The 27,187-nt window shown below is 37.8% G+C and overlaps 1 protein-coding gene and 1 pseudogene across 1 annotated transcript in view; both read left to right on the top strand.

The window, feature by feature from the left end:
* CPD (carboxypeptidase D) overlaps window positions 1-27,187 on the top strand; it is a 57,909-nt gene that overhangs the window by 15,661 nt on the left and 15,061 nt on the right. The window contains exons 3-12 of the mRNA XM_016201973.2: window positions 11,630-11,772; window positions 12,680-12,849; window positions 13,714-14,063; window positions 14,772-14,963; window positions 16,330-16,497; window positions 20,732-20,841; window positions 22,378-22,480; window positions 22,963-23,105; window positions 24,676-24,845; window positions 26,174-26,491. Of these exons, the coding sequence (XP_016057459.2) occupies window positions 11,630-11,772; window positions 12,680-12,849; window positions 13,714-14,063; window positions 14,772-14,963; window positions 16,330-16,497; window positions 20,732-20,841; window positions 22,378-22,480; window positions 22,963-23,105; window positions 24,676-24,845; window positions 26,174-26,491 (1,867 nt within the window). The remainder of the gene's footprint in view (window positions 1-11,629; window positions 11,773-12,679; window positions 12,850-13,713; window positions 14,064-14,771; window positions 14,964-16,329; window positions 16,498-20,731; window positions 20,842-22,377; window positions 22,481-22,962; window positions 23,106-24,675; window positions 24,846-26,173; window positions 26,492-27,187) is intronic.
* LOC107528808 (regucalcin pseudogene) lies at window positions 8,564-9,709 on the top strand (annotated as a pseudogene).

The raw sequence follows: 27,187 nt of genomic DNA, 5'->3' as shown, positions 1-27,187 counted from the left end.
CCTCAAAGAGCAAGAAAAATTTTTAGTAAACTAACCCTACAACTTAAAGAATTAGAAAGCTCCCCTGTGAGGCCATCTGGACCAGAGCTTTTGTTTGCTGCGAGTTTTTTTAATTACTGCTTCGATTTCATCACTTGTTATTAGCCTATTCAGGTTTTCTGATTCTTCCTGATTCAGTTTTACATGGTCTCACTCATATGTGGAATCTAATAAACAAAATAGATCCAGAGACATAGAAGTATGGAACAGACTGACAAATCTCAGTGGGAAGGTGGGGGCAGGGGAGTGGGTGGGGAGAGATTAACCAAAGAATTTATTTGCACATATGCATAACCCATGGACACAGACAATAGTGTGGTAAAGACCTGGGGAGGGGGGGAGGGGCTGCAGGGTTGAGGGGGGTCAATGGGTGAAAAAAAGGGGGATATCTGTAATACTTTCAACAGTAAAGATAAATTTAAAAAAACAACACAACATTGGATAGGTTTTTAGTGAGAGAGACCCAGTGAGCCTGAAGCAAGTTCTAGTGGAGCAGAGACAAAAGAGAGAAAGAACCCCAGGAGAAGAACTACTTGATGTTTTTATGGAAGGGGACTCCCCTTCCAAACAACAGCATCCCTCCATCCCCCTACCCCTCCTCTCCGTAGTCATCAATAGCCCTCAACATTAAAGATAAGTTCTAATATGTATGTAAATTTTCATTTTTTACTGTACATTTCATGTCCTTTTTGTTAAACAGTACATTAGACATGTATTGTATGTAAGAAAGGTTAAAACGGAATCATTTGGGGGTCTGGAATGGATTAATTCAATTTACATTATTTCTAATGGGAAAAAATGATTCAATTTTCTAACAAATCGCTTCTCGAACAGCCTCCTGGAACGAATTAGATTTGAGCAACTGAGGTTCCACGGTACTTTTTATCATTATTTTAGAGTGTACTCTTCCTACTTATAACAGGTTTGCTGTAAAACAGCATACCCTGTTACACTGGAGGCAGCCTCATGCATCAGGTGCTTACTAAGTTTCTCGATTGCATCATTTTTCTGTGCTTGATTTAATCTCGTGCTGTTTTGTATAGTAACATTCTGTACAGGTTTGTAGCGTAGGAGCAATAGGCTGTACTACATAGCCTAGTTGTGTAGTAGGCTAGACCATTTGGGTTTGTGTAAGTGCACCCTATGATGTCTGCACAATAAAATCACCTAACAACACATCTCTCAGGATGTATACCCATCATTAAGCAGCACATGACTGTCTGTCTATCTGAGACTGTATATATATGTAATATACACACACGCACACTTACACATACACATACACACATGGGTGCCTTTTCACCTCCAAAGTGAATGTACTGGCATTTTATACTGGGGTATTTTCTTTAAAGAATGTGATCTAAAAAATAAAAGAGAATCCTGATAGTTCAGTCCTGGCTGGCATGGCTCACTTGATTGGGCATTGTCCTGTGCCCCAAAAGGTTGCCCGTTTGATTCCCAGCCAGGGCATGTGCCTGGGTTGTGGGCTCAATCCCCAGTGGAGCACGTGCCTGAGGCAGCCAATCGATGTTTCGTTCTCACATCAGTGTTTCTCTCTCTCCCTCTCCCTTCCTCTCTCTAAACGGCAATAAATCAATAAAACTATTGTTTTAAAAGAATGCCGGTAGTTCAGGTATTCTCAACCTGTTCATTTTTTAAGAATATTATTGATAAATGTGCATTAATAAAGTGCATTTGGTCTCACCTGATCTTATACATTAAGGAGCTGATTGGATCTCCTTCTTCCTGTTTCTGTCTTACTCAGAGTGCCACCTAATTTAAAAGGAAAACAGGTTAAAGCAACACTCAGAAGATTTGCTTCTGTTTGAGTCATGAGTTTGCTTAGTAAATTGAAATAGAGCCTAATATAAAGTCTGACCTACAGGAGGAGTGTAGTTGTGTATTTGGTAATGTGGTCTTAAGACTTGCATGAAAGATTGAGAACCAAATGCTAAACAGCATTTTAGGATTTGGCTCCTACACCATCAGATCTGATGTCCAAAATCAGATGTGCTTTTTCCCCTATTTTCTATTTAACTCAGGTAGTAGAGAATTGGAAAGTACTTTTTTTTTTTTTTTTTTAATAAAAATGGAAAATTCAGTTCAGAGAACTGTGTGTGAGTGTTGACTTAGATAAAACTGAAAACAGATGCAGGACTGTGTAATTTAGTTTAACTTGGTAGAATCATATCATTAGCAAATATATGTTCAGTGGGAGTGGTGAAGGAGTGGGAGTGGTGAAGGAAGTAGATTTCCATAAGATAAGTTTCTCAGAATAGAAAAACCATGTGCAGTTCAGACTTGGTCAAAATGAAGTTGAATTTAAAGACCAAAAATGTGGCATTTTTAAATTCTTTATTCTTTTCTGTTTCTCAGTCTGCTTGTTTTGTTGATTCCTGAGAGAGGAGTGTGAAGTCTGCAATCATAATTGTGGATTTGTCCATTTTTTCTTTTAGAACTATCAGTTTTTTATTTAATGTACTTTGAAGGTCTGTTGTTAGAACTGTTTGTTCTGTTCTGTTGGAGTTCCATTTAAGATTGTTATGTCATCTTGGTGAGTTGGCCTTTTATCACTGGGTAAATTTCCTCTTTATCCCTGCCACTTTTTCTTGCTCCTGAAGTCTACTTTGTCTGATAGCAATATACCCACACCTTTCTTTTGATTTGTGTTTGCATGGTGTTTTTTTTTTCATTCCTTTACTTTTTACTTGTCTATACCTTTATATTTAAGGTGAGTTTCTTGTAGATAGCAAGGGTCTTGTTTTTTAATTCTGTTTGACAGTTTCTGTCTTCTAGTTGGTGTAAATGTTTGCACCATTTACATTGGATATAATTATTGATATGTTTGGATTTAGATCTACCTTTTTATTATTTTTCTATTTGTCACTCAGTTTTTTTTATTTCATTTCTTTCTATTTCCCTGCCTCCGTTGGATTGCTTGAATGTTTAGTACTTCTTTTTCTTCCTATAGTGTTTTTATTATACTGTATCTCTTTGTAGAGTTTGTTTTGGTGGTTGCTCTAGAATTACATACTTAAATTTTTGCAGTTCTACCTAGAATTAATGTTTTACCACTTCAAGGTAAATGTAGAAATCTTACCTCCACCCTTTACCTCTCCCCTTTATGTTGTAGTTGTCATATGTGTTATATGTATATACATAGAAAACCCCAGCAGACAGTGTTACGGTTTTTGCCTTCACTGTCATACATATTTTAAAGAATTTTAGATGAGACAAATAGTTTACTATATATTTACCATTTCTTTTTTTTTTTTAATCCTCACCCGAGGACATGTTTATTGATTTGAGAGAGAGAGAAACATCGATTGGTTGCCTTCTGTATGGGCCCCTGCTGGGGATCGAACCCTCACGCTAGGTATGTGCCCTGACAGGGAATCATACCCACAACCTTTTTGTGTACAGGACAGTGCTCCAGTCAACGGAGCCACCTGGCTGGGGCTACCTTTTTTGTTGTTGTTGTTGCAGTTCCAAGTTTTTCTCTGGCATCATTCTCTTCTGCCTGAAGTACGTTCTTTAGCATTTCTTTAAAACAGGTCTGCTTGTGGCAGATGCTTGTGGTTTTCCTTCACTGAGAATGTCTTTTTGCCTGCGTTCCCTGAAAGATAGTTTCACTGAATATAAAACTCTGTGTTCTGGGTTGACAATTCTGATTCTTTTTCTACTTTTTTCTTTTTAAAAAAACATGTGCCTTCTGGCCTCTGATGAGGAATTCACTGTCATTTTCATTGTTATTCCCTTTATAAACATAGCATTTTCTCTACTTTTAAGATTTTCCCCCCTTTATCTTTAGTTTTCAGCAGTTTGATTGTGAAGTATCTAGGCATGAATTTCTTTGAGTTTATCCTGGTTGGGATTTGCTGAGCTGCTTGAAATGTAAGTCTTTGTCTTTTGCCAAATTTGGGGAGTTTTTAGCCATATTTCTTCCAATATATTTTTCACCATGGCACATTTTTCTCTCTTTCTAAGACTAATGACAAGAATGTTACACTTTTTGTTGTTACCCCTAAAACACTGTTTTTTAAAAAGATTTTCTCTTTCTCTGATGTGCAGAGTGGGTAATTTCTACTTACCTATCTTCAAGTGAACTCACTCTTTCCCCTTGTCATTTCCACTCCTCTGTTGAACTCATCCAGTAAATTTTAAAATTTTGGTTATTGTAGTTGTGATTGTGGGGGGTGAGGGACGTGGAGGTGGAAGAGGGTATAAGCAGGATAAATGGTGAAAGGGGGAGAAATAAAATAAACAATGAAATTTCCATTTTGTTGTTTTTTAGGTCTTCTGTTTCTTTTTTTCATTTCAAGAATGTTTAATCTTCCTTAGAGCATGGCTATCATAATTGCTTTAAAGGTTAGTCTGATAATTCCAACATCTGTGTCATCTTGGGGTTATCATCTATTGATTATTTTTTCCTTGCAAGTTGTTGACATTTTCATGGTTCTTTGAATGTCAAATAATTTTGGATTATACCCTGGACATTTTGAGTCTTGTGAGAGCTGAGCGTTGTTTAAGTATTATAGAAACTAGTAATGTTTCTGTTAGTGCGTCCTAGCAGTGAATGGCCCAGTTAGGTTTTGCGAGTTTTGACTCACCTTCTGTGGGCTGCAGTTCTCACATCAGCTCAGGTTTCAAAGCCTTTGTGCTGCCTGTTCAGGCCTGTCCTGTGTATGTACCACCCAGGCCAGCCTGGGGTAGGGGCAGTGGCCTGTACTGCACTTCAGTGCTTTTGGTGTGCTCTTCAGCCTGACCCACGCGTGCATTTCAGGGTTGAGCCCAGGAGTTCATAGAAAACTTCACCCGATCCCGTTCTTGGGCCCCCTCCTCTCTATAATCTCACTTGTGGTCTGTGGTTTCCAGGGTCTTCCAAAATAGATGATAAGTAAACGCATGAGAGGGGAATACAGGTTAAAACCACAGTGAGATATTACTGCATCCCCACGAGTGTACTTAAAATGGAAAGGGCTGGTGACCACTTGCTTGACCATCTTGTTGGAGGAGTTGCAGAGCAACTGGAACATTCGTACATTGCTGATGGGAATGTGAAATAACACAGCCACTTTGGAAAGCAGTGTGTGATCTCGGACTAGTGACCTCTCAATATAGTTTCCTCTCTTGGAATTAAGTCTTTTTTTTAAAAAAACTTCTGTCCTTCCCTAGCCCCTATCCTGGGAGTATGTTTGTTTGAATCATTGATTGGAGCTGGCTAGTTACAATCCTATTAAGTTACTCTAAAAGGCTGATTAGATAACACTATGACTGTAAACTTAGTCTTCTTATTGCTCTTAGCTATTATTTCTTAAATTGTTACTGAAGTGAAACAATTAAGAGAGAGAAAAGAATGCTAGGGCTCACACCTGGTGATTATAGTGTTATAAGTAGTCTACTGCCTCTGGCATAATTAAAATGTGAATTCACCATTTTTGTAATTTAGCATAGCTATTAAGTTTTACATATGCAAAAAACTTGGATTAGTTCACACTTACATTGCTCTGAAATTGTTATTTTTGTGTTCTGTGTTCTGTTTCCTCACTAAGACTCTAAACTCTGAAAGTATGTTTATTTATACATCTCTATAATCTTAGTATAATGTGTTATACACAGTGACCATTGTATTGTGACTAATATCATAATAAAATAGAAAAGATTAATAAATATGTACAATGAATAGCATGTATATGTCCATATGTGTACATACAAGTAAGAGTTAGCAAAGATTATTTTAGGTCAACTATGACTAAACGTGACTAACATCACTTAATGAATAATATGACTGGGTAGGGATATGAAACTCAGCATCTCACCAGTTTCCTGCGAGACCCAAAGTGAGTGTAAGATAATAGAATATAAGAGAAAGCCAAAAGATGGGTACTTTGCTTCTAATAAAAAAAGGTTACTGAGCTTGTGTTGGTTATAAACCTGCATGTGTATATTCTGGGAAGAGGAAGTCTATTTGATATCTCCACATGGGTGCTTACTGGGCATCTCAAATTTAATACATTCAAAACAGAAGTCTTACTTTCCCACTGCCTTCTACTTACTTTTCCCACTACTTTTTTTTTTTTCCAATTTATTGATTTAAGAGAGAGAGAGAAACACTTATTTGTTGTTTCACTTATGCATTCACTGGTTGGTTTCTTGTATGTGCCCTGACTAGAGATTGAATCTGCAATCTTGGCATTCTAGAATGATTCTCTAACCAACTGAGCTATCCGGCCAGGTATTTCCACTACTTACTTTCATTCCTCCAACAAATATTTATTGAAGAACTACTATGTGCCAGGTACTATTCTAGTGTTTGGAATATCCATAGTGGGCATAACAAATGTCTCCACCCTTGCTTAAAATCTAGCAAGGAAAAACAGGCAGTAAATAATAAACATAGTAGGTAAATTATTAAGTACTATAGAAAAAATACAAAAGTAGAAAAGTGTGAGAGGAATTCCGAGTGTTGATGGGATGGGCCTTGGATAGTCATGGGAAGAAGTAACTAGCAACTTTAAATGAGGAGGTAAAGGTAAGGCTCATTGTCAAGTTGAAATTAGAGCAAAGAGCTGGAGGTGAGGGAGTCAAGTATGGATATCTGGGGGGAAAGCATTCCAGACAAAGGAAACAGAGCAAAGACCCAAAGTTAAGAGGTACCTGGTCTATCCGGTGAACAGCAAGGAGGCCATGTGGCTGGTGCCAAGCCAGTAGTGGAACAGTAGGTTAAAGAGGGGAGGGGGTGTCGGAGGACAAATCCCGTAGGGCTTTAGGCCACTGTGAAGACTTTGGCTTTTAGTCTGAGTGAAATAGGAAGTCGCTGTACAGAGGAGTAGCATCTGACTTATATTTCAACAGAATTACTCTGGCATCTCCTTTGAGAAGAGACTATAGAGAGCAAGGGCAGGAACAGGAAGGTCTATTAAGAGTGATTGCAGAGTCCAACTGGGGAAAGGAAACGGTGGCTTGTACCAGAGCAGCGGCAGTGGGAGTCAGGAGAAACACAAATCTTTAGGTTCTGGGTATACTGGCCTGAGCAACTAGAAGGGTGGAAGTGCTGTTAACCACGATGGGAGGGACTGGGTGGGCAGGTTTGGGGAAGATGAGGATATGTGGAGTTTGCAGTTTCCAAGTAGGAATATTGAAGACGCAATTAGATGTACGAGACTGGAGTCTGGGAAAGAGGCCTAGACTGGAGATAGAAATTTGAGAGTTGTCAGTTTCTCAATCCAAAATCCTAGAAGTCATCCTTGATTCCCTACAAACAAGTCCTTTGAACACCCAGATCTGTTCACTTCATCTCCACTACCACCAGCCTAGTCTAAGTCACCATACTCTTCTAATCCATCTTTCTTCTTCCCTTTGTGCACCCCCAGTGATTTTCCACCCAGCAGTCAGAATGATTGTTTAAAAAGGCAGTTCAGATCATACCACACCTCTTCTCAGAACCTTCAGTGTTCTGTGCAGCAAAGGAAACAATCAACAGAGTAAAAGCAACTTAGGGAAAATATTTGCAAACCATATATCTGATAGGGGGTTAATATTCAGAATATATAAAGAACTACAACTCAACAACCACAAAAAACAAGTAATCCAATTAATGCACGAGCAAAGGACGTGAATAGGCATTTCTTCAAAGAAGATATACAGATGGACAAGAAGCATATGAAAAGATGCTTAGTATCATTAATCGTCAGGGAATTGCAAATCAAAACCACAATGAGATATCACCTCTAAGGATGGCCACTATAAAAACAAAACAGAACAAAAAAAACACACCAAGTGTTGGTGAGGATGTGGAGAATTTGGAATTCTTGGCATGGCTGGTGGAAATATAAAAACAGTGCAGCCACTATGGAAAACAGTATGGAACTGGCTCACAAAGTTAAAAATAGAATTATCATATGATTCAGCAATCCCATCTGGGTATATATACAGAAGAATTGAAAATAGCACCTTGAAAAGATATTTGCACACCCATGTTGACAGTACCATTATTCACAATTGCCAAGAAGCAACCTAAATGTGTATTGACATATGAATGGAAAAAAATGCAGTATATGCATAAAATGGAATGTTATTCAGCCCCCAAACAAAGAAAATCACATCTGATAAAGGGCTTATCCAAAATATACAAAAAAAACCCCTAACAATAAAAAAAAAACAAACCCACCAGGCCCTGGCCAGGTACCTCAGTTGGTTAGAGTGTCGTTCCAGTACACCAAGGTTGCGGGTTTTATCCCCAATCAGGGCACATACAAGAAACAACCAATGAATATCAATAAGTGGAACAACAAATCGATGTTTTCCTCTCTCCCCCCCCCCCTCGTTAATCCTCACCCGAGGATATTTTTTCCACAGATTTTTTTTTTTTTTTAAGAGAGAGTGGAAGGGAGGGTGAGGGGAGAGAGAGGGAGAGAAACATGAATGTGTCAAATCGGTTGGTTGCCTCCCACACACACCCTGATCAGTGTGGAGGAAGGAACTGGAAACCCAGGTACGTGCCCTTGGTCACACTGGCTAGGGCTCGCTCTCTTTCTCTCTCCTCTTCGACCCACCCTGTCTCTAAAATCAATAAGAAAAAAGAAAACCACCAGATTTTAAAACAGGCCAAAGGCATTAACAGACTCCTCACCAAAACGATATACAGATGGCAAATAAACATGAAGATGGCTCTGAGCAGCTGGCTCTCTGAGGGTCACCGGCACCAAGATCTTCCCCATGACAATGTCTTCCATTAAGATTGAGTGTGTCCTGCCTGAGAACTGCTGGTATGGGGAGTCTCCAGTGTGGGAGGAAGAGTCCAGCTTTCTGCTTTTCATAGATATTCCTGTAAAAAAGTTTGCCATTGGGATTCTCTCAGCAAGCAAGGTCAGCAAGTGATCTCTGCATGCCCCAGTCAGCTCTGTGGCCCTCTGCCGATCGCCAGTTGGGAGGCTTCGTTACCACAATTGGAACAAAGTTCTGTGCTTTGAGCTGGGAAGATCATTCAGCCATTGTCCTGGCCACAGTAGATAAAGACAAGAAAAACAATCTGATAGGAAGGTGGGTCCTGCTGGGAGATACTTTGCTGACACCAAGCCTGAGGAAACAGCCCTAGCAGTTCTGGAGCTGTATTCCCTCTTTACTGACCACCATGTGTAAAAGTGCTTTGACCAGGTGGATATCTCCAATGAGTTGGATTGGTTCCTGGACCACAAAATCTTCTGTTGCATTGATAGCCTGTCCTACTCCGTGGATGCCTTTGACTGTGACCTGCAGACAGGAAAGATCTCCAATCAGAAGTGTTTAACAAGCTGGAGAAAGAAGAACAAATCCCAGATGGAATGTGTATCGATGCTGATGGGAAGCTCTGGGTGGCCTGTTACAATGGAGGAAGAGTGATTCGTTTAGATCCTGAGAGGGAAAAGACTTCAAGCTGTAAAGCTCTCTGGAAATACTTCAGAGGAAAGGATTCTGAAATGTACGTGACACTGTGCCTGGGATGGAATGGACCCTGAGGGTCTATTGTGGCAATCTGGACGCTGGTGGAGTTTTCAGTTTTCAAAATAACTGGCCTGGAGGTCAAAAGAATTCCTCCCTACCCTTATGTAGGATAAGTGACAGGCCTTCTTTCCTACTAGAGGAAACTTTGAAGACAACTAGAAAATTCTGGAGCTGAAATATCAATCTAGTTCCCAGAAAATGAGGCAATTATATAATGGTTAAGTTTTTATTTACTATTTTTAAAATGTAGAGATTTTTAAGAAGGGTGGCAGGTGGGTTTGATAATATGCTATATATAAGGCCTTCTGCAAAGTTCCTATAGAAATGCCAAAAGTTGTTCAGTTCTCAGCCAGCCTCTTGATTCTTTGCAAATTGGTGGTGGGCAGGGGGAAAGGGAAGAGCCTACCTGTTCTTTATTCCGCATTCCGTACTTACTATACCTAAAGCTTCAGACAAACTAATAAATAGTAACCTGGTAATAACTTATTTAAAAAAAGAGGACACCACTCCACATTGTATGTCATTAGGGAAATGCAAATTAAAACAATGAGTTACCACTACACACCTGTCAAAATAGCCAAAATCTGGGACACTGCCAACAAGCAAACGCTGGCGAGGATTTGAGCAACAGAATTCTCACTCTTTGGAGGAAATGCAAAATGGTACAGACACTTTGGAAGACAGTTTGGTTGTTTCTTACAAAACTAACATTCTTACCATACAATCCAGCAGTTGAGCTCCTTGGTATTCACCCAAAGGAATTGGAAACTTATATCCACACAAAAACCTGCATGCAGATGTTTATAGCAGCTTTGTTCATAATTTCGAAAACGTGGAAACAACCAAGATGTCCTTCAGTAGGTGAATGAGTAAACAAACTGTGGTACACCCAAACAATGGTGTATTATTCAGCACTAAAAGAAATGAGCTATCGAGCCATAAAAAGACGTGGAGGAACCTTAAGTACTTATTACCAAATGAAAGAGACCAATGTGAAAAGGTTACATGCTGTATGATTCCATCTATATGACATTCTGGAAAAGGCAAAACCATATGGAGATAGTAAAAAGATCAGTGGTTGGCAAGGTTAGGGGGAGGGAGGGGTGATAGGCAGAGCACAGAGGATTTTTAGGGCAGTGAAACTACTCTGTATGGTGCTATACTGGTGGAAACATGGCATTATACATTTGTCCAAACCCATAGAATGTACAAGAGTGAGCCCTAGTACAAACAGTGGACTTTGGGTGGTAGTGATGTATCGATGTAGGTTCATCAGTTGTAACAGGTGTACCTTCTGGTGGGGGTGGGGGTAATGGAGACTCTGCGTGTGTGGGAGCAGGGGGGTTAGGAAAAATCTCTGTACCTTCTGCCTCAGTTTTCCTGTGAACCTAAAATTGCCCTAAAAAAGCCTATTTTAAAGAATCAAGTGACAGGAATGATAGAGTAATAGGCTTTCTACATAATGAATGTATGGGCTCATAAAGGCATTAGAGGTGGTGAAGGTGGCCGACTGTGGGTGCTTATGCCCCTTTTTGCTTCCCTCTTTCATTAAACATATTTTGAAAGGGTTGTGTCTCCCTCCCCCCTAATTTGTATAGCTGCACCACCCTATATACAGCCTTTTTTTTTCTTTTGCCACCTTGATAAAAGTAGGACAGTTAGAATGGTAGGCACTTAATAATGCTTTGGCATGAATATCCTTGACAACTTTAAGATCAATCACATGTACCCTTCATGTTCTTTCTGTCAAAAACCTTAACCTGTCTGTGCCTCATATTTGTAAAATGGGGGAAATGGTCATACCTACCTCAAGCTTGTAGAACATGCCTGGCATGTAGAGCTGTTATCATTATTGCTATTGTTATTAACTGATACGTTCATGCTATTAAAACTCTTTATTCTGTCAATCAGATATTTTCCTTTATGCATATTCATTTTCAATGTATATGCCTTTAACCTTCCTTCATCTCCTCTGTAACTCAAGAACCTTCTCCAAGTTCAAACCATTTCATGAAAATTTGTACGAGCAGAGATGGCAGGTTTAGTTTCTTTGGTCTTTTTGAGAGTAGACTCCTGAGAGTAAAGTATTTTTCCCTTCATGTTACAGGTGGAATGCAGGATTATAACTATGTGTGGGCCAGCTGTTTTGAGATCACATTAGAACTGTCTTGTTGCAAGTACCCACCTGCTTCGCAGCTTCTACAGGAATGGGAGAACAATCGTGAGTCTTTGATCACGTTGATTGAAAAGGTAAAGCAGCTGACTGGAAGGTTTGGCAGGGAGGGATATGGAAATAATGGGCTAAATAAGGGGGAAAATCAGTTGTATATGAACAACAATCTAAACTAGATACCCTTTATCTGTTTTTATTATTTAAAGTTGTAGATTATCTTTAGAAACTGTTAAGTTAGCAATCTGTTACAACATATTTTAGTTGTGCCTCCTTGCCCTCTCCCCCAGCTCTTTTCCTCCTTAGCGTTTCCTTTGTCTTAGAACACTTTTGCAAACTGAAATAATTAACCAGGTTCTTGCAATGTCATGTGATTTTTTTTTTTTTTAATGTTTTTATTTCAGAGAGAAGAAGGGAGAGGAAGAGGGAGAGAGAGAAACATCAGTGATGGGAGAGAATCATTGATCGGCTGCCTCCTGCATGCCCCCTACTGGGGATTGAGCCTGCAACCCAGGCATGTGCCCTGACCGGGAATCAAACTTTGATCTCCTGGTTCACCGGTCAATGCTCAACCACTGGACCACGCTTGCTGCGCTCATGTGATCATATTTGCTAGAGAGCTTTTATCACTATAGGCTCCATGAACATAAGTTTAATTTTAAACATCAGGCAGGCTAATACACTAGTGTATATATCAGAAATGATTACTTATGCCTTGTTGAGAAAATTAGAAGTCTGGCTTTGAACAGAGAAAATTTCAAAAGCATATTACCAGTGTAGTTTTCAGGCACATATGATTTAAGTTTAAGGATTTAATATTTTTGTCTACAGTTTTTTTTAACTTGGAGGAATTGAAAACTATTTCAGGGAGATAGAGGAGTTAACTTATTTTTTTTAGGAATTCTATATCAGCACAAAGAGGTTATGCTCTCTTACCTTCCAAATTGATTGTCTCTGAGCAGTCTGCTTTGATTCTTGTTATTTCAGGTCCACATTGGAGTTGCAGGATTTGTTAAAGATTCAGTAACGGGATCTGGCTTAGAGAATGCAACCATCTCAGTGGCTGGTATTGATCATAATATTACAACAGGCAGATTTGGTGATTTCCATAGATTACTTGTTCCTGGAACTTATAACATTACAGCAGCTTTAACTGGGTAAGAATTTAAATTAGGATCATTAAATACCAAATCTTTGTTTATATGTAAGACAGAAATATAGTCTAGGAAATGTTATTTATTGTATCTGGCTTTTATTTTTCCTTGTTTTCTGATTTTTCTCCCCTTTTATAATGAGAAAATACTATCGTGGAGTCTTTTGTCATATAGTAGAATAGTACAGCTAAATAGGAAGCATAACTGAAAAATTGGGAAGAAAGACAGTTTTAAAAGCTTGGAAAGATGGTGATCTGTGGAGAGCACTGCTCAAAGGCTAACTGAATGCCAGAGTACAAGAAGCTCAGAGCTCTGGAAAAGGCATTTTGAGAGTTGTCTTTATCATGTGTTTTCTAATATATGAAATGAGTGGCAGTGGCTCCTTACCTCCCCTGGAAACCTTCCTGTACGATCACTTTGCCAAGGATATAGTTGATAACCTTTCATTTAATTTTTAGCTTTCCTATTTGGAATAGTTGGAATGTCAGTTTATAAGGTACTGCAAAGAACTGGGTAATTTGCCCCTTCTTTGAGTATTGTATTAGTGGTTACAGCGGATTAATGACCTCCATCCCTCATCATATTCTCTCCTTGGAATGTGAGCTTTTGGTAGTGTTCTAATCTGTGGTACCTGGGATGATGGCAAGAGAAATAGTTCTCTAAAGATGTAATTGGGGATTTTCTGTGAGATAATATTCTCAAAGTCTTGAATTTACACATTTATGTTTATATAGTTGAGTTTTGATAGACCACCAAGTGCTAGAGTATGAAAAGTGTTGTGAGTATTGTGCTTTTATAATGTTAAAGCAGTGTGTGTTTTAATTTAACTCCAAGCCATCTACTTTTTCAAATATATATTTTTTTCAGATATATGCCACTGACTATTAATAATATAATAGTGAAAGAAGGCCCAGCTACAAAGGTGAATTTTACCCTTCGATCAACTGCGGCTTCAGCAACCCCTGACACAACTGAGGTTGTAGCAACTGCTAGCACAGTTGCTCTACTTAATCTTTCTCCTGGAACACAGTCCTCCCACCAGCCAATTCAGCCAAAGGACTTTCGCCACCACCACTTCCCTGATATGGAAATCTTCTTGAGAAGGTTTGCCAATGAATATCCTAACATCACCCGGCTTTATTCATTGGGTAAATCAGTAGAGTCAAGAGAACTTTATGTAATGGAGATATCTGATAATCCAGGTGTCCATGAACCAGGTAATTGGTGTGGTCTTATACATAATTTTAGTAGTGCCTCTCAGATCTATGTAATACAGTATTGGTATGTTTCGTCTGAAAGGTCACATATAGTATATATAACTGAAACAAAGAAAATGTAACCAATCTTGCCAGAAAATAAAATTCATTTAATATGTATTAGGCACAGTATTTAACATATTGCATAGATCTGATTCTTTCTGCTAATAGTACTTTTATTTTCATAGCATATGGCTTATATACATGGTTTGAGCCTGCTCAGACATATATATTAGTAAGGAAGCTGCTTTATAACATGTTTTTTTCTTGCTGCTTTTATTGAAATATATCTTTTTTTAACAGCTACAATTTTTATTTATTTTTATTTTTAATTTTTATTTTTATATATCTTTATTGATTTCAGAGAGAGGAAGGGAAAGGGGGAGAGAGAGGTAGAAACATCAGTGATGAGAGAGACATTGATTGGCTGCCTCCTGCACGCCCCAGACTGGGGATCGAGCCTGCAACCTGGGCATGTGCCCTGACCAGGAAGCAAACCATAATCTCCTGGATCCTAGGTCAATGCTCAACCGCTGAGCCACACCTGACTGGGCAAAATATATCTTTTCTTAAATTTTTGGTTCAGTGTCTTTGCATACGTTGGGGGAAAAGTAGAGTTCATGATAAATGGAAAGAAAAAAGTCTTCTATGTAATTATTTTGTTTTCAGGTGAACCAGAATTTAAGTACATTGGAAACATGCATGGAAATGAAGTGGTTGGCAGAGAATTGCTATTGAACCTCATCGAATACCTTTGTAAGAACTTTGGAACAGACCCGGAAGTTACAGATTTGGTTCGTAGCACTAGAATTCACCTTATGCCATCCATGAATCCTGATGGGTACGAAAAGGCCCAGGAAGGTAAAGAATAGCTGTTTATTAATGCTTCATCTTTATTATTATTATATGGTAAGAGAATTTGAATTGGTTGTTTCCCTTGAATTTCTTCCTATTTTATTCTTATAGCTTATAATTGGTTCCAGCTTTTATATTCTTGTAAGACCAGTTCCTTCAACAATAATGTGATCAAGTTTATTTAAATGGAGTTCTCTACTTTGGTAATTTCTCTTATTTACTAAAAATAATTAAGGTTTTTACAAATTGTTTCACTTTAACACTCATTATTGTTTAATTATTATATCAGGAAATTTTATCATAAGTAAAAACTCAAACCAAATATCTTTTGAAGCAGGTGACTCTGTTTTGAGTCCCATTTCTACTCATGCACATTTTAAATCTGTTGAGTTATCGACTTTCCATTCTTCTGCCTCCTCTGGGCTAGCCCATCTCTCCTGGGGCCCCGAGAGCAACTTGCTCACACAGGCCACCTTATGCAGAACACTGGGAGAGAGAGAACCCATCTTTCCCATTTCCCAGGCTGTGGTTCCTTCCAGGCAGTGACACCAGTGAGTAGAATATGTACCACAGTATGAATACGCAGCCACGTGATTTATTACTCTCCCTGACTGCCCACTGAATCAACTAATGAATCGCTAGGTTAGCTCTTATATATATATATTATTCAGATTCCTTCCCTCAGGACCTCATCGTTTGTAGCTTCACAAATCCCTCTCACATTCCTCCCTTGAGACCTTACCAGAAGGTGGAACTACTTACTACTAGTAAGCCCTCCAGCACGTCTTCTTCATTCACTTGCAGTTATTTTCTCGTTATAAGAACAATAATAGGGCTCCCATAAAATGGAATAAACTTGAATTAAACCCTTTCTCTCCGATCAGGTTAAACTTCCAACTATATTCTTGGCTGACTTTACCTTTTTGTGATCACTTTAATGTGATCCAGTTTTCTTCTTTTTAAATCGTCTGTTTCTTTATGCTGTTTTAGTCACCTGTATACCAGTACAGTAGAGTCCCCGTCGGATCAGTCATGCCCACTCAGTATCATGATCACGTCATTGTATGTGGACTGCTGATAGTTGAGCAGTACTTTAATATAATGTGTATAGTTGGATTCCACTCTCCCAAAGCATGAACAGAGGGCAGGAATGAAAAGAAAATGGTTTTACATCTCTGTTCAAAAGATTTGGAAGAGGTAGATTTTTAAAGTGTATAATATAAAAAAGATGTGAATTTTAATTATAGTGTGATAGATCATAGTGAAGCCTGATCTGTTCACACTTACCTTTGAGTTAAGATAGCTGAAGCAGTATGTGTTTGATCAAACTGTAAGTGAAACATGGCTTAAATTTTAATCCTTTATCATATAGGAGATTCAATAAGTGTAATCGGCAGAAACAACAGCAACAACTTTGACTTGAACCGAAATTTCCCAGACCAGTTTGTTCAGATCGCAGATCCTACCCAACCAGAAACTATTGCTGTAATGAGCTGGATGAAGGCCTATCCATTTGTACTATCAGCAAACCTGCATGGAGGTAATAGCAACTTGATACTCTACTAATTAATTCTCGTTGAGAGCATTTGAAAATCCTGGTGGAATTTTATCTATTTATAGTTTTAGGCTGTCTTAAAATGGGTATCCTGTTATTGCTTTTATGGCAGACAACAATGAAGTTCCCTTTTATTACTTTTTAAGCCAATTTCCTGGCTGCTTTGTCCCTCCCCTCCCCTCCCCTCCCCTCCCCTCCCCTCCCCTCCCCTCCCCTCCCCTCCCCTCCCCTCCCCTCCCCTCCCCTCCCCTCCCCTCCCCTCCCCTCCCCTCCCCTCCCCTCCCCTCCCCTCCCCTCCCCTCCCCTCCCCTCTGGTACTGCATCCGCCTTGGGTTCTGCTTTCACACTCTCACCTCCCCCGCCTTCTCTCTCTCTCTCTCTCTCTCTCTCTCTCTCTCTCTCTCACACTTAGTTCTTCAAGTGTTTTATATTTATCCCTCACAAGTGTTTTATATTTATCTCTGCACTGGGAGTTTGGTAACATTCTTTTTGTCACCTATAAACGTAAACACTAGGAGAGCCAGATGTTTAGTCCTCTTTGTCCCTGACGTTTTAATAAGCTCGTCTGTGTAGGTTTAAATTGTGATGTGTGCTTATCTGTTACTTGCTGTGTATATTGAACTGCATGCAGTACAGTGGCCTCATGCTCATGCAGTGTTCATGTAGCTCAGCAGGAGCTGGTCAGTTGACGGGGATGAGAGGTGACGATGAAAAGTCACCACAGCGTCCAGCTAGGGTTGTGTGAACAGGGCCACAGCGTCAGCACCCACAGAACTGAACCCATGTCCACACATAAACTTGTACGTGAATGTTCGTCGTAGCATTCAGATTTAAGAAGTAAATCGAGAGTCTCTAAAAATTGCCTTGAAAGCTTGCCAGTAGTAGGAAAAAATACTGCCACAGTTGGTAATCATGGGTGATTCTCAAAGACCCAACCGGGAATTGTGAAGTTACAGCCTGTTTGGCACAATAACTTTAAAAAATATTTTATGTATTTTATGCCATATTTGATAGAAAATATTTTTTTCATTTTTAGCTTTTAAAAATAATCTCAGAATGCATCACATGTCATGTTGGCTAAATCTGAAAACTTAATTACTAGTTACATTCCAGCGAAAATAATTTTCAAATTTACACATGTGTTATCAAGACCTTAGCATGGTGGGAGATTCACCTTCAATCATGTAGACATGTTTCTTTCCATGACATGTTTTGTTTTCTCATCTTAAAATCTTGAAATGGGTTTTGGAATATTGCTCAAGAAATTTAAAAGAGGATTTCATTTTAGAAGGCTAGCGAAGGAATATAGAGAAAAGTAAGGTTCCTTTTTGTAAATTTTTAATTTTTTATTGAGGTGAAATTTATATAACAAAATTAACCATGTTAAAGTGAACAACTCAGTAGTGTTTTTAGTGAACTCACAGTGTTGTACAACTGCCATCTCTATCCAGTTCCGCAGCGTTTTTCTCTCCTTTCCCGTTAAGCAGTTGCTTCTACTCCCCCTTCACTCGAGCCCTGTTCTGTCTCTGTGGACTTGCCTATTTGGTTATTTCACAGAAATGGAATCATACAATATGTCACCTTTGTTGTCTGTCTTCTTTCATTTAGCATAATGTTTTCAAGGTTTGTTTACATTGTAGCATGTATTAGTACTTTATTCCTTTTTATGGCTGAATAATGTCCCATTGTATGCTTATACCACAATTTCTTTATCTATTTCTATGTCGGTGGATATATAGGCTGTTTCTACTTTTTTAGTATTATGAATAATACTGTTGTGGACATTGGCATACAGTATCTAGTTGAATTTCTGTTTTCAGTTCTTTTGGGTAATTTTATGTTTAGCTTTTCAGGCACTGCCAAACTGTTTTCCACAGTAACTGAACTATTTTACATTTCAACTAGCAATGCATAAAAGTTTCAGTTACTCCACATCTTCACATCTTCACCAATACTTGTTGTTTTTCTTTCTTTCTTTTTTTTATTATAGCAATTCTAGTGGGTGAAAAGTAGTATCTCATTATGGTTTTTTAAAATTGGTTTTAGAGAGTGAAACATCGATTTGTTGTTCTACTTATTGATGCACTCATTGGTTGCTTCTTGTGTGTGCCCTGACTGCAGATGGAACCCGCTACCTTGGCATAACGGGATGACCCTCTAACCAGCTGAGCTACCCTGCCAGGGCCTCTCATTATGGCTTTGATTTTAATTTCCCTATTGACTAAATATGTTGAACATCTCATCATATGCTTGTGGGACATTTGGATATCTTATTTGGAGACATATCTGTTCAAGTCTTTTGCCTACTTTTAATTTTTTTTTGTCTTGTTGAGTTGTAATAGTTCTTTATATAGTCTGGATTCTATAACCTTGTCAGATTGCTGATTTGAAAATATTTTCTCCTGTTCCATAGGCTGTATTTTTACTTTCTAATAATGTCCTGTGATGCACAAAAGTTCTTAATTATGATGAAATCAAGTTTTGCTATTTTTCCTTTTGTTGCTCATCCTTTTTATGTCGATACTAATATTTTTTTTAAATAAACTGTTTTGTAGCATTATTTTAAGTCTTTTATAACCTCTTTTTTATCCCTTTGAAAGACAGTATTGAGTAGGAGTTGACTTTTTTTTGTTTGAATTTTTAAATGTGGGTCATAGGTCCACGGTGAAATTAAATTTTTTCAGAAATTTGTTTAAGAAGAGGTGTTGAAGTACACTTGTTCTTGTTAGAATTATCTGGGGAAATAGAATGAGCATAGTTCTTCATACTTGCTTCTTAAAGAACATTTTAAAAAATATATACATGTTTGCTGGTATTTGATATCACAGAATTACCTCATCTGAGTTCAAGTTGAATATGTTCCTTCATTTCCGTTTTCATGAAGTGGCATGGTAAACTTAAAAAAAGGCAAAGGTGAATGGCTCAGTAGAGGCAGAATAAATGGACAGATGGACAAAGGAAAATAGTGTGACTAATAGGAAAATAAAGGATTCCATCCTGTGGTGGGGGAGTGGGCGTGGGTAGCTCAGGGCTCTTCTCTGAGAAGCACCCTGCTTTATGCCCTGTGGGGAGCGTGAAGGGAATTGATACCCTTTACACATGTCTTAAAGCATCACTTTCTTTACCGTAGGTCATGAATAATCATAGGATATAATTCCAATTGACTGATTTTTCATGTGAGCATAAGATATTTTTAGCTTTTTTTTTTCTGAGTATAGGTCAGAGCTGGCTCTACTCTCCATACATAGTCCAATTACCTCTCTGTTTTAGATTCCATATTGTCAAAATGAGATGGGAGGATTAATTGGACATCAAGGGCCCCCCCCCCTTTTTTTCCCCAGAGTTCAGCTCTTTATTGAACATGTCACAAAAGAGGTTTAGTCAAAAAGACTAAGACCCTTGTCATCATCAGACTCCTCAGATTCTTCTTTCTTTGCCTCTCCTTTCTTCCCCTCAGCGGGGCAGCAGCGGTGCAGGGGGCAGGGCCTCCTGCTCTTGCAGCACCAGCTGCTGGGGCAGGTCCACCAGCCCCTACATTGCAGATGAGGCTCCTGATGTTGACATTGGCCAGCGCCTTTGCAAACAAGCCTGGCCAGAAAGGTTCAACATTTACACTGGCTGCTTTAATGAGGACATTGATCTTATCCTTTGTCATTGTCACCTCATCGTCATGCAGGATGAGGGCTGAGGGTCCCAGTAGATGTAGGTGAGCTCTGCTAGAAGGAGGCCATGGTCTGGGTGAGTGCTGGGCCAGTGCTGCCTGGCAGCCTGATGAAGTGAGGGCCTCATGCCAGTGTGGCCTTGGCTTCCTCAGAAGAACCAAGCACCTTACTGGCAGCTGAGGAAAGGAGCCAAGGATTCCTTATTTTAAAATGTCATGGCCTTATAAATGTCTGAATTTTACTGAGAAAATATCAAATTTTGCTCAATTTTTCTAATCCTAAGTATTATAAAAGTAAAATTGTTTAAATTAGGCCTGTATACTTCTGGTTTCTGCTTTGACATGTAAATTATACCTACAAGTTCCCAAGACCTTTCCAGTTAAGACAACCTTTAATAGCTACTTACTATTTTACTTATCTACTTTGATTTTCTGTTGAGGAAATTTGCCTTGGAAAATTGTTTTTGTTTCCTGTCTCTAGCAGTATTGTGAAAAGTTTATGTTAATGATTCATCTTGAAACAGATAACATGATACCTTTTCCTCTCTCTTCTTGTAGGTTCTCTGGTGGTTAACTACCCTTTTGATGATGATGAACAAGGGATTGCCACGTACAGTAAATCACCAGATGATGCTGTGTTTCAACAGATAGCACTTTCTTATTCCAAGGTAGGCTTGTGCTTAGACATAACATGCTGTATAACTAACTTTGTCATTTAAAAATTAATGTGAGAGCAAAATATCTATTGGCTGCCTCCTGCATGCCCCCCACCAGGAATCGAGCCCACAACCAGGGCATGGGCCCTGACTGGGAATCAAACCATGACCTCCTGGTTCATGGACCTACATCCACTGAGCCACACTGGCTGGGTGGCTTTGGTCCATTTTTACCATTATTATCAGAATAAACTTCCTAGTGCCATGAATATATCACCCTTTCTTCAGATATCTTCGTTGGCTTCTTATTGCTCTGAGAATAAAGTCGAAATGTTAGTACTGCCTAGAACTATGGTGTCCAGAATGGGATTTATACTAGATCATCTAGTAAAATGTAGAAGGGTATAGTAGAAAATATTATTTTTAAATTTATTCTTAAAAATTTTTTTATTTTTATGCAGGTTTATAATATATATATATTAGTACAGTAATATATAAATAATTTATAATTAGATTGCTATATAGACATTGATGGAAATGGAGATAGAGACACAGAAGATGTATGCAAGTCTTTAGTGGAAAAACCAGGAAGCAAGAGAGCATCACAGTAATCTAAAATAATTTTTTTTTATAAGAAAGCATTGGGATCATAAGCCTGTAATTGGTATGTTAAACTTATGGGAGTTGTTTATATGTTTTTAAAGTTAAATGGTTAATTCTCAGTGGTGGAAAATGGGAAATTGTTATTTTTCCCCTATGCTTTTTTCTAGTTTTCTGTTTCCAAAAGAGAAAAATGAAGTGTTGACTATCTTTTAAGGCTTATTTTCTTCAGAGAACTTCCCCTGCCACTCTAGTCAGAAGTAATCTTTCTCTTTTCTAGATTTCGGTAGCATATATTTGTGCCTCCATGGCAGTTTTGTTGTTTACTCTTCATTGCGCAAGGTGTTATTGCACATGTATGATGCTACACACTGTGCTAGATACTGAGCACACCAAGACAACTGTTTTGAGGAGTAGTGTATTTTCTTTAGGGGAAAAAGGGTGCAACCAGTTGTAACAGGATAAGATAATTATACAGAGTGGAGTCAAAGCGTAGAGGGGCTGTCTTAGCCCCCCTCAAGACTTTGCATAGAGGGGCCACCTTAGCCCCCCTCAAGTCAGAGAAAGCTGCCTACTACATGTTGTATGTGAATTCTCTTTTCTGGACTTTAAGGTTCTTGAAAGTATGAAATGAAAATATGAATATGAAGTCTTTTTTTAGAGGAGTTGTGTTGGTTTACGTACTTTAATTGTGAGTGAGAAATAAAATCCAGTTTTTTTACAGAGCACATTTAATTTTGATTCAATAAATAGACAATAAAATTGTACATCAAAAATCAAAATGGCATAGAAAGCTATGCATTGAAAAGCCTCATTGCTTCCTATGGCTCCATGCATCTCATTTTCACCCCCACATACACCCTATTAGTAACTACTTTTTTTTCGTTATTTTCCTGTGTTTTTGATACATATACAAATACAAATAAAGATTCTATTTTCCCCCCTCAGGAAAATTCCCAGATGTTTCAAGGTAGACCTTGCAAGAATATATACCCTAATGAATACTTTCCTCATGGAATAACAAATGGAGCTAATTGGTATAATGTCCCAGGTAAACATTCTTTTATATTAAGGTCATATAATTTGATGGATTTTCTGTTCCCCTGGATGGTACTGCTTTGTTACTAATTTTTTAATTTTGGGGAAAGAATCATTCCTTTAAAGATATTGTTTAAATAGTTTACAACATTCAAATAACCTTTTCAACTATTCTTATATTTGGTGCACATTGAATAAAAATAATGTTCTAAAACTTGATAAAAGTATTTTTTTATCTGGCTATTTTAGTTCTGGCTATACAAAGAACCTTGGACGAGGGTAAGCTGTGCTTGAATTCTTAAATATGAAAGTACGAGTGTTTTACCTGTACCACAAGCATCAAACAGCTCTCAAATGAACACATTACTGCTTTTCAGCTGATGCTGAGGAAAAATGAATTTGGTTTTTCCCTGGGAATGTTGCTTACCTTTTGGGATCTGAGCTGGTTAGAATTTCTTCAGTGAATGATTTTGATTTTAATTTTTTATCCTTTAGGTGGTATGCAGGACTGGAACTATTTACAAACAAATTGCTTAGAAGTGACTATTGAACTAGGTTGTGTGAAATACCCGTTTGAGAAGGATCTGCCAAAATTTTGGGAACAGAACCGAAGATCTCTAATCCAGTTTATGAAACAGGTGAGTACTCAGGAGCGAAGTATGAAATCTCTCCCAAGAACAAGAAGGTACATGTGGTTTTCATGCTGTGATTTTAAAATATACCCTTTTGAATTCCAGTTTGGCCTGACCTTGTTTTAGTACATTTATCTAGAAAATTCGTGGATGGAAATTAGTTTAATTTGTGTGCATGGGGGTTGAAAATGATTAAACAGTGTAGTGATGTTTTGCTCTTGATGGTCAGTGGTCACTTTTTACCCTGTCTTTATAAAAGGCTAACTTTAATTGGATACGCACATAAGCATTTGTCAAGTGATAGAAAGATGGGTTATGGGGTAAATATTTTTATTTATTTATTTATTTATTTATTTATTTATTTATTTATTTATTTTAATATTTATTGATTGATTTCAGACAGAGGAAGGGAGAGGGAGAGAGAGATAGAAACATCAATGATGAGAGAGTCATTGATCGGCTGCCTCCTGCACGCCCCTGACTAGGGATCAAGCCCGCAACCCGGGCATGCGCCCTGACCAGGAATCGAACCCTGATCGCCTGGATCCTAGGTCGACACTCAACCTCTGAGCCATGCCCGGCCAGGCAATATTTTTTTTCCCCCCAGTGGTTTAATGTGAAATGATTTATTTCCTTTTGTTTGGATATTCATGGTGGCCAATAGGTAAAGGCTATAAGAAATATGCTAATAATGGTTAATTATTAGGAAAATCGAACTAATGCTTTATGTCAGTACTTTTCTGCTTTATTCTTTTTGCTGAGTGGAATGGCATAAAGGCTCTGTGTTTGCATACTAATTTTTAAGAACATCTTATTCTAAAAAATTTTAAATATACAGATGTTATAAGACAAATACAATAAACACTATTATTCCTTCACCTAGATTTAACAATTTTTAACATTTTGCTATATTTGCTTTATTTAATATAAATTATACACACACACATTTTTGCTGTACTATTTCAGTGTAAATTACAGCTGTTATGATATTTTACACCTAAATATTTCATAATGCATCTTCTAAAAGTAAGGATATTCTCCTATATGCCATCCCCAAGTACCATTATCTCACCTAAGATAATTAACAGTAATTCCCTGCTATTACCTAGTACCTAGTCTATATTTAAATTTCTCCTTCTTATCCCCCAAACACTTTCTTATAGCTATATATTAGAACCAGAATTAAGTCAAGTTTCATGCATTACATTTGATTATTACATCTTTTACTCTCTTTAATCTAGAATAATCCTTCTATTTTTTCAAATGACATTTTTCTTTTAAAGAAGCCAGGCCAGTTTCTTGTAGAATGTCCTGTATTCTGAAATTGTCAGATGTGCTGAAGTTTAAACTGTATTTTGTAATCCTTGTGATAAAGACAAACCTAGCCTATGAAAAATTGGCCTTTCAGAAACTAAAATATTTTGTTCAATGGGCATTTACATTAAGCTTTACTTTGAACTCCTAAATTCCTTTTTGTTCCACATGTTTACATTATCAACAATCTGTTATTTTGGATATGAGCTCCCAAAATAATAACAATAGATAATGATTTTGGGGTCCTTGTACTTCTATCCAGGTTCACCAGGGTGTCAAAGGATTTGTCCTAGATGCCACAGATGGCAGGGGTATATTTAATGCCACCATTAGTGTTGCTGAAATCAATCACCCAGTGACTACTTACAAAACTGGAGATTACTGGCGCCTCTTGGTTCCAGGAACTTACAAAATCACAGCATCTGCTCAAGGGTGAGTAACTGAATACTTTGAAATTGAGCGCTTGGGAACAAGACAAACATAGTTCCATTCTGCAAGATTATTGCAGGAAAGCCCTAAAGAGGTTAAGCAACCTTGAGTTTAACACTGGGAAGTTTAGAGCTGGTTACACATTTGACTCTTCTCTGTTTGCAAAGTGAGTATACAAACTATCAGATGTAAGAAATCTGTGAAGTTATGCACCTTGAACAGTGGCCTCATCAGCCCTCCCCCTCTCAGATCAGCTGCCCCGTCCAGATGTAAAGCCATATAGTAAGTGATTTCCTTCACTATTGGTAACTATTCTGGGAAGTACCTGTTAGTTGGGGGAAAAAGACTCCTGTTCTGCTGCATACTTTAATCATGTAGTCCAATAAATACTATTTCATAGGCAAAAATTTATTATTGTACATTTAATGCCTTATTGCTTCAGTGAAATTTTATTTCTTATTGCATATTCTCTAAGAAAGGCCATTTTAATCTTTTTTTACAGGTTTTCTTTCCACAAAGATATATTTACTTAAAAAGAGAAAATGAACTTATGACTTTTATTTTCTTGGAAGAAAATTAATTTTTTTTATTTCCCCCTCCTTTACAAACAGAATTGGAACCACCTGACTGTTTAACCTGAAGCTTAACATTTTTACCCTCATAGTTTTCTTTTTTATATTTTGATAAGAGTAGATATTACCACAGGATATTTTTCCCTCCCCCAGTAGCTGTCTTATTTCTAAAGAGTTAGTCTGAACACCTGTTGAAGTAAGGGTAAGTATATGAAAACATTTATATTATCATCACCTTTTTTAAAAAAATGACTTTCAAATATCTAGTAGTCCATAAGTTGATGGGTTAGAACTTCTCACTAATGAGTAAGAGGTCTTTTCTATTTTTCTTCCTTTTTGGCATAGCATTGGAAAAACTAAAGCAGCCAGGTATTTGAAAAATACGGTGAGAATCATGTGTTTGGTAGACAATGTGCTAAGTTAGTACCTCAAACTTTTTCAACCATATGTACTGATGACGGACTAAAGTGAAATTCCAATTCTAGGAGACATGGGGTATCCAGTGCAAGTGCAAACTTGCTTTTGAAGTCATATATTTAAACTTAAGAATTCATTTATATTTTATAGTCTACCCATGCCTGTTCTTTGTTTAATGTTTGAAATAAATATTAAATTATCACAGAGTTAAAAATTTGACTCTTTTAGGAAGATGTGCCACGTTTATCTCAAGGATTCACATGTCATCTGCACCTCTATTTCCCCAGGGCTGGTGCACTCCAGCTGCAGAAATGGGGCTCTGACCTATCTCCTTTATCACAGGTATAATCCACTTACCAAGAATGTGACAGTGAAGAGTGAAGGTGCTGTTCAGGTCAACTTCACACTCGTTCGATCTTCAACAAACATTGAATCAAAGAAAGGAAAGGGAGCTAGCACCAACACTGACGATTCCAGTGACCCAACTACCAAAGAGTTTGAAACTTTAATTAAAGACCTTTCAGCTGAGAATGGTTTGGAAGGCCTCATGTTACGCTCGTCCTCAAACCTGGCTCTTTATCGATATCATTCATACAAAGACTTATCAGAGTTTTTGAGAGGACTTGTGATGAACTATCCACATATTACAAATCTTACCAAGTAAGTATCACCTTCTTACTGCCTACCTTTTTCTTTCTTTTTTTTTTTCCAAAAAAAGAATTTACATTCAGCATAAGCTATGTTGAATGGTTCTTGTAATTTATTTGGGAGCTTAATGTATAGAGAGTCAGAGTTCACTTATTTTGAAACATATTTGCTTTCTAACAGTGAATCTTGGAAACTTTTATGAGGAACTTTGGAGAATTACTTGTTAGATTAGCAATGCATGTCTTGTGCCTCCAGGAAATGTAAAATTGCTCTTTTTAATGATTGCTTTGACTGATTTAAAACCCCTTTTCACTTCTTAGCTGCAGATTCATGTTCTAACTACTTATTACTTAGTTTGTTTTATTTTGCTGGGGCAAGGGGCAAATTTGGAACTATGAGGGATCATCTTTTTTTCTAGTTAGAAAATGAAGCCTGGTTACTGTCATTTTCTGTACTCTAGTCCAGTGATTTTCAACCAGTGTGTCACGAGAATTTTTAAAACATGCAGTACCCGACTATTTATTCAGGGCACTGACTTCTAATCCCTTAGACTGTCAAAGAAAAAAATAATAATAATAACAGCCAACACAATAATAGCCATCTGGTATGAATGAATCAAAATTATACCTGTTTTTGTCAGATTGGCAAAAAATAAAATATATTTTCAGTGTGCTGCAGAATTTATTAGTTAATTCATGTGGACAATGA

This window comes from Miniopterus natalensis, chromosome 17 (assembly GCF_054644295.1).
Source record: "Miniopterus natalensis isolate mMinNat1 chromosome 17, mMinNat1.hap1, whole genome shotgun sequence".
Taxonomy (NCBI): domain Eukaryota; kingdom Metazoa; phylum Chordata; class Mammalia; order Chiroptera; family Miniopteridae; genus Miniopterus; species Miniopterus natalensis.
This window is presented reverse-complemented; position numbering and strand designations above follow the sequence as displayed.